This window comes from Myotis brandtii, unplaced genomic scaffold (assembly GCF_000412655.1).
Source record: "Myotis brandtii unplaced genomic scaffold, ASM41265v1 scaffold825, whole genome shotgun sequence".
Lineage (NCBI taxonomy): Eukaryota > Metazoa > Chordata > Mammalia > Chiroptera > Vespertilionidae > Myotis > Myotis brandtii.
This window is the reverse complement of record NW_005371349.1, coordinates 1639294-1646551: the sequence shown is the minus strand read 5'-3', so window position 1 is coordinate 1646551 and position 7258 is coordinate 1639294. Positions and strand designations below refer to the sequence as shown.

At 60.9% G+C, this 7258-nt stretch overlaps 1 protein-coding gene across 5 annotated transcripts in view; it reads left to right on the top strand.

Moving 5' to 3' along the window:
* The first annotated feature begins 1330 nt into the window (after positions 1 to 1330).
* Positions 1331 to 7258, top strand: part of PRCD (progressive rod-cone degeneration) — a 12135-nt gene continuing 6207 nt past the window's right edge. For 3 of the 5 annotated variants that reach the window (XM_014531810.1, XM_014531809.1, XM_014531808.1), the window contains exons 1-4: positions 1331 to 2244; positions 2534 to 2602; positions 4612 to 4687; positions 5913 to 5961. In XM_014531810.1, coding sequence (XP_014387296.1) covers positions 2171 to 2244; positions 2534 to 2602; positions 4612 to 4630 — 162 coding nt within the window. In that variant the 5' untranslated portion in view covers positions 1331 to 2170 and the 3' untranslated portion in view covers positions 4631 to 4687; positions 5913 to 5961. Of the gene's footprint in view, positions 2245 to 2533; positions 2603 to 4611; positions 4688 to 5866; positions 5962 to 7258 lie in introns of all 5 variants that reach the window. The other 2 variants (XM_014531807.1, XM_014531806.1) reach the window with 2 other exon arrangements.

The window sequence follows — 7258 nt, the reverse complement described above, 5'->3', positions numbered from 1 at the left end:
GTCGTCGGAAAGAAGTCCTGGGTGGCCTATGTGACACAGGCAGGCGACAGCCAGGCACTGCCCGGCGTCCTGGCCCTGGTGAGCCAAGTGCCAAGAGAGGCAGCAGGGCTGGGCACAGCGGACCTGGGAGGTCAGGGAGTCGTGGGGCGGCCCAGTTGCTGGAGACATCTCAGCCACCAAGGCCCCTGGTAGGGAGGGTCCTGGGGTGGAGGAGACACGTTCCGCCCAGGGAGACGGGACTGTGCCTCTGAGCGCCCCAGGGGTCCCATCCGCCAGCAGCGGGGGGCGGCCAGGTCCCACTTCTGACTCCCTCCCCGCGGAAGCCTTAGGCCGGACTGTGGCGTCTCCTCTGCACCACGTGAGGGCATCCATCCGGGGTGCCCAGTGTTCCCCAAGGCTCCCCGTGACCTGCCTCCTCACGCCCTCGGGTCCCCCTGCTCAAGCACCGCAAGAGGCTGGCTCTCCTCTCCCACCTTTCAAAGTAGACAGCCCTCCTGCAGCCTCGGGGCTCAGGCTCCTTCCTGGAGTCGGGGGCAGTTATGGGCAGGGGCCTCTGGACGCTGCTCCATCTCAGTCGATGGAAGGAAAATCTAGCCTCCTTCTAGGGCCGTGGTTCTCAACCTTCCTAATGCCTCGACCCTTTAATGCAGTTCCTCATGTTGTGGTGACCCCCAACCATAAAATTATTTTCGTTGCTACTTCATAGCTGTAATTTTGCTACTGTTATGAATCGTCATGTAAATATCTGATATGCAGGATGTATTTTCATTGTTACAAATTGAACATAATTAAAGCATAGTGATTAATCACAAAACACTATGTAATTATATATGTGTTTTCTGATGGTCTTAGGCGACCCCTGTGAAAGGGTCGTTCGACCCCCCAAAGGGGTCGTGACCCACAGGTTGAGAACCGCTGATCTAGGGGCCTTGGAGGAGGAGAGGGTGGGGGGGTTCCGTTTCTTATTATCACTCTCAGATCCAGGTCCCTTTGCCGTGGGGACCCCGCACCCTGCACCCCGTCTGGGCTGAGACTGAGCGCACTGCCCTGGGCCGCCCCCCTAAACTCCTGACAGTTTCCCAGAACCGGTGCGGCGGCCTTCCCAGGGGCTGCCCCAGAAGTTTCACTGGGACGTGGAAAGCTAGTAGAAGAATTACTTATTTTTATCTCAGTCTTTTAAAATATATATTTCGATTGATTTCAGAGAGGAAGGGAAAGGGAGAAAGAGATAGAAACATCAATGATGAGAGGGCATCATTGATCGGCTGCCTCCTGCACGCCCCACATTGGGGTCAAGCCCACGACACGGGCATGTGCCCTTGACCAGGAATCGAACTGTGACCTCCTGGTTCATAGGTCAACGCTCAACCACTGAGCCACGCCAACGGGGCTATTTTTACCCCAATCTTTACAAGTTTTACGTGTGTCTGTGGTGCAGGACGTGTTTGCACAGTAGCACAGCATATAATTCATAAGCGGATGCATAGATCTATTTCGTGAGCGCACACTGACATCCTGCCTGTACTGAAGAAACGCTGGGGGAGCACTGGCCGGAGGGTGGAACGGAACCCCTTAGCCAGCCTTCACTCGCTGGCCTCTTGTCTCTCCGGCTTCATCTACTATTCCTCCCTCTCCTCCTCCCCTGGTGCGTCCCCCGTGTCCCCTGTGACATCACTGCCCTGCTGCCACTTACCTTCCTGTTGCTGGAACGTTGGCTTTTAGGCCCCTGGCAGGGCCTTCGGTCTGAGGAGCACCCTTCCTGCAGCCCAGCTCCTCTTTGAAGCTTCCCTGGTGCTGACAGCTCCCAGCGTGCCCGGCCGGCGCCGTTACTTGCCTAAGTCACTCTGTGATGGTGACTGTTTAACTTAGTGCATTGGTCTGGACTACCCACCCCTTGAGGGCCAGGCCCACGTCTAGTCCGTCTACAGCCAGAATAGACTGAGGTCTATTTCCCTGGCACGGGGGCGCGGGGGGCAGGAGAGGGGGCAGCGGGGCCCAGGGAGGGTAATCATCTTCACAAGGTCAGGTCTGCTGACCTTAGTAATCAGCTTGAGCCTCCTAATCCATCACAGCAGGAGCGTAGGACGCATAGCAGTGGCCTGGGAGCCGGCAGGGGCCATCTTGGCCTCCTTGGCAGACTCCGCCTGGGAGGGGATGGGGCAGCCGAGCCATGTGCACCACCCTCCTCCTGCTCAGCACCTTGGCTATGCTCTGGCGCCGACGATTTGCCAACCGGGTCCAACCGTGAGAGACTGACTGGGCCATGGGCTGGGGTGGGGGGAGAAACTGCATGGCCAAGCTGGAGGGGGGCAAGGCTGCCTGCACCTCCAGGGCAGGGGGGGCTCCAGGGGTTTGCAGGGATTCCCCGAGAGGCTCCCCCCATCAGAGTAGGGGACTTGGAACTCTTCCAAGACATTGGCTGCCGCCACCTCCGGTCAGTCCCACAGCCCCAGGTGGCCAGGCCCTCCGAGGAGCAGGAGAGGGGCCTGGGCTCCGGCCCACAGCTCTTCCCGCCTGCCCTTCCCTCCCACAGAGAGCCCAGCGAAGTAGATGGGGCCGTCCTGGGCGGCAGCCTGCAGACAGACACCCAGTCCCCTGGCAGGTAAGGCAGAGAGAGTCTGGGGTGGAGGAGGGTGTTGCCAAGGAGGGTGTTGTCCTGTCCCTGTCCCTGTCCCCGCTTGGGGAGGTACATGGTGGTGCGCAGGCTGTGTGCTGGCCCCTGGCCCCCTGGTGTCTGGTGGGCAGGCTCAATGCCTGTGTTCTTTCTCCAGCCTGCCCCCTGGGCCAGAGCTGCTCTGCTTTGCTTGTCCGGGAGGGGAGGTGGCCCGTCCCTTCGTCCTTTCGGTAGGATGGTAGGATGCTCAGGGGGATTGGAGAGAGGGATGAGGCCGCTCTGCAGGCTTCCCTGCCTTCCCTTCCCTCCCTCTCTGACTCCCCGCCCAGCTTCAGCGGCTCCTGCGGCAGGATTCGCGGTCCAGTCCCCAATAGGAGGCGCATGACATCATCAGCGCCGAGTGTCATTGGCTGCGCAGCCCCTGCCGGCAGGACGCTGTCTCCAGTGGCCAGAAAGTTAGCTCTGCCCCAGGCAGAAGTCCTGTGGCCGTTACAGGGGGTGAAGTTTGGGGAACTTCGGACTTTGCCTTCCCTGGGTGACCAGTGTCCTTTGATGAGAGGGGCTCCTATGCCCAACAAAACACAGAAAAACCCACAAATGTTTATTAAGAACATTCTAGTGTGGAGACCGTCCGCAGAGTGCGTTCTCCCTGCAGAAGAGGTGCCGGCCCTGGCATGGCTTCTCCCCCTCCTCGTGGGGCAGAGGCCTGGGGCCCGTGGGCTCAGGGCCCCTGGAAGGTGTCTCCCCGGGCCCAGGTGGCTGTGACAGCAGCATGCCTGTCCGCGCTCCCAGGTCCCTTTCTGGCTGAGGAACCTGCCTGCCGAGGGCCCCTTAGAGGTAGTGCAGACGGGAGCCCGGAGGCCCTGTCTTCATGTCCGATTCCCCAGGTTCCACGTGTCAGGAGGCCCAGTGCCACGTCCTGGGCCTCCGGGCCAGCTGGGGTGGTCACAGCAGGGCCTGGTTCCTGCGATGGTGCGAGGGGCTGCCACATATGCAGTGCCATCACCGGGCCTCACGCGCTTTAGTCTTGACTTGATGTCCTCTCGCCTGCCGGCCGCGTTGTAACCCACCAGGAACCTCCCGGTGTCTCAACCACGTTCTCTGTGAACGTGGCCTCGTGGCAGCACAGCCCAGAGCTGTAGGAGGGTCAAAGGGGAAGTTCCTGTGAAATACGCCGGGCTCCAGGCGCGGTCAGTGCTGGGTAAATGGCGGCTGTGCTGCCCTCAAAACCCTAGACCAGTGGTTCTCAACCTTCTGGCCCTTTAAATACAGTTCCTCATGTTGTGACCCAACCATAAACTTATTTTCGTTGCTACTTCATAACTGTCATGTTGCTACTGTGATGAATCGTCATGTAAATATCTGATGTGCAGGATGGTCTTAGGCGACCCCTGTGAAAGGGTCGTTCGACCGCCAGAGGGGTCGCGACCCACAGGCTGAGAACCGCTGCCCCAGACCCTCCCTCCAGTCCCATCTGGTTCCAGGCATCGTTCGGGCAGCTTTGCCCTCCGGTGTGTGGCGCTGTCTTCCCCTTACAGCCACCTAGTCTCCAAAGCAACATTGGAGGAAAGATCTTTCCCAGGTGGACAGTCTCCTCTCCCGGGAGAGAGCAGGACCGCGCCATAGAAATTACTGTAGAAATGGACGTTACGGCCCATTGGCCACTGCTCTGCTGAGAAGGCCCTGCTCAGCCCCCCACTCCCGGGTGAGGACAGGCTCCTGGCTCCCGGGCGGCCCGCAGGTGCAGCGAGCTCTGGAGTCCGGGCCTGGGAAGGGACGGGGGGCGCCAGCGGCTGCCTGCGGCTGATCCGCGCTGTGGGCTGATGCCACTGCAGCTGCTGTCCGGTGGCGTCACTGTATTCTCTCCCCAACACAGATGAAAGAGAGTTAAAAAAATGGTGGGGTGACTCACTAGGCATGGGGTGTGAGGAAGAGGAAGGCCGGAAACGTGGGAAGGTCACCCCTGCACCCCGGCTCCCATGCTGTTCTCTGTTTAGGGAGAAGCCTGTGGAGTAAGCCCTCACCTCGTCAGGGGCAGCTCAGCCCTAGGAGTGGGATCAGCTGGCCGAGCAGGTAGGCGGGGCCGGGAGCCAGGAAGGCAGAGGGCAGGGGCCGGGGCTGGGGACAAGGAGGAAGGATGTGCAGGGCCTGGCCCCGTGGGACCGAGTGGGCCAGCTCTAGCCCCCGGGTCATGGACAGGGGGTGCGAGTGGGCGGGTGCCCTCCTTCCGTCAGCTTCTACCATGAACCTGTATGTTCGCTGCCAGGTGGCAGTGTTAGTTTGAAGAGCACCACATGCATCATTTCTTTCTTTTTTTAAAAAAAATATATTTTATTGATTTTTTTACAGAGAGGAAGGAAGAGGGATAGAGAGGCAGAAACATCGATGAGAGAGAAACATCGATCAGCTGCCTCCTACACACTCCCTACTGGGGATGTGTCCGCAACCAAGGTACATGCCCTTGACCAGAATCGAACCCGGGACCCCTGAGTCCGCAGGCAGACGCTCTATCCACTGAGCCAAACTGGCCAGGGCTCTTTTTTTAAAAAATATTTTTTTATTGATTTCAGAGAGGAAGGGAGAGTGATAGAAACATTAATGATGAGAGAGAATCATGGATCAGCTGTCTCCTGCACGCCCCCCATTGGGGATGGAGCCCGAAACCCGGGCATGTGCCCTAACTGGGAATCGAACCGTGACCTCCTGGCTCATAGGTCGACGCTCAACCACTGAGCAACACTGGCCAGGCCATCACGTGGATCTGGACAGCCTTTTCCAGGCTTGGGGGTGCAGCAGTGCCATGCTGCGGGCCTCTAGGGGAGAGGGCTGCCCCGCCTTGGCATGGGAGAGGTGGCGATCTGGTTGGGTGTCTGACAGCTCAGGCCCTGGAGTGACCCTGCCCCAGGAGGTTGCTGTGGGGGAAGCAGCTGCAGGTGGGGAGGGGGAGCATGAGAAAAGGCAGCAACTGAGAAGGTAGCCCCCTCCCTCTCAGCCCTGGACCCCCATCCTCACTGCTCCCCAGGCCCTGGCTGTGCAGGTCCAGAGGCCGGGCCTGGCTGGGGCAGGCGGGAGGGGCAGAGATGCTCATTGCTGTAGGATGGACTCCTTTCCTCTGAGCTCCTGGGCACCTCACCTCGGAGGCAGGCCCAGAGGGAGGACTCAGTGGGCCCACGGGGTGGACTGCGCAGCCCCGGCTGGGGCAGGAACAGGGGGAGTGGGAGACAAGGGCCGCCCATTTCTTCTCTGCTCCAGTCCTTGCAAGAACCCAGAGACTGGCCCTGTATCACCCACATCTTAGGAATGAGAACACCGAGAGGCTAACGGACTTGCCCAGCATCACCCAGCTGGTAAGTGGGGGACCCTGGGCTCCCATGGAGGCTGCACAGGCCTCCCTGGAAGCACTGAGAGTTCACAGCTGCTGGGGGGAGGCGGGTGTCCCAGCCTGGCCGCCTCTCTGGCTCAGGAGCTCCATGGTAACCCTCAGCCGTGGCCCAGGCTGTGCGGTGGCTCTCACTCCCTGTGGGGTTTGCCTCTCCTGGTCCCCAGAGCTCACGCTGCCACTGGCTGCGCTGCTGAAATGATCAATAAGACAGCCAGTTGGCGTGTGACATGCGTGCCTGCAGCTAGCCACAAGCAGCCCCAGCCCGGCCCTGTGTTTTCTGAGTGTGTGTACATGCGTGTGCGTGTTCCAAGGGGGCAGTAGTGTGTGGGGAGGGGAAAGCACGACACTTGTTTTTGTCAGCCGGCTGACTGCTCAGTGACAGGAGCCGCCTGGGCCCCCAGCTGCTCTGCCATTTCTCTCCTCACAAGCCTGCCTGATCCCGAGCAGAGATAAAAGCAGATTTCCGCTTCTGCTCCCTGGGATCCAGGCGCAGACCCTGCAGGCAGCTGCTCCCGACCGCTCTTGCAGCCGTTCATTCCCCCCCCCCCCCCCCCCCCGCATGCCTCATGCCTCTCTCCCCATCCAGCAGCTGGGCCCACCCAGCGAGGGTGCCCCGCGGCCCTGCCCCTGCCCGTCAGGAAGCGGGAGATGGAGGGGTTCTCTGGACAGCAGCACCTCGCATCTGAAGGGGAGGAAGGGAAGGGGAGCCCGAGGGGACCACGCGGAAGCCCTGGGAAGGGGCTGCTGGGCCTGTCGGAGCCTCCAAAGTAGGGCAGGTGGAGGCCGGGGAGGAGTCACCCCAGGGCAGGCGCTGTGTGCGGGGACCACGTCAGAGCCCGGCTGCCCACTTGACAGGGGCCATGGGTTCGAGCCACCTGTCTCAGCGCCTGTCAGCCTGTCTTTCTCCCGGGAGGCAGGGCCTTCCTGGTGACAGGGCTGTCAGGCTGCGGGCCAGAGGGCACTGTGCCCAGACTGTCTGCTCCCTGATCGTCTTCACATCCTCTCTCTCATCCGCGTGCCATGTCCCTGTCACTCCATCTCGCCTCTGCTCTCTGCCATTTCCGAGTTGCCTGTCTCCTTCCACTGGGCTGAGGAACTGGCAGGCCAAGGTCAGCGAGCTGTGCCGGGCTGGCTCCCAGCCCAGACACACAGCCAGTGACACCCCTTTGCAGCGTTCAGAGCGGCTCAGGAGATGGTGGCTCCTCCAGGGACCCACTCCGGATGGAGGGAGGGAGGGAGGAAGGGGCTGGGGCGGTGGGGGC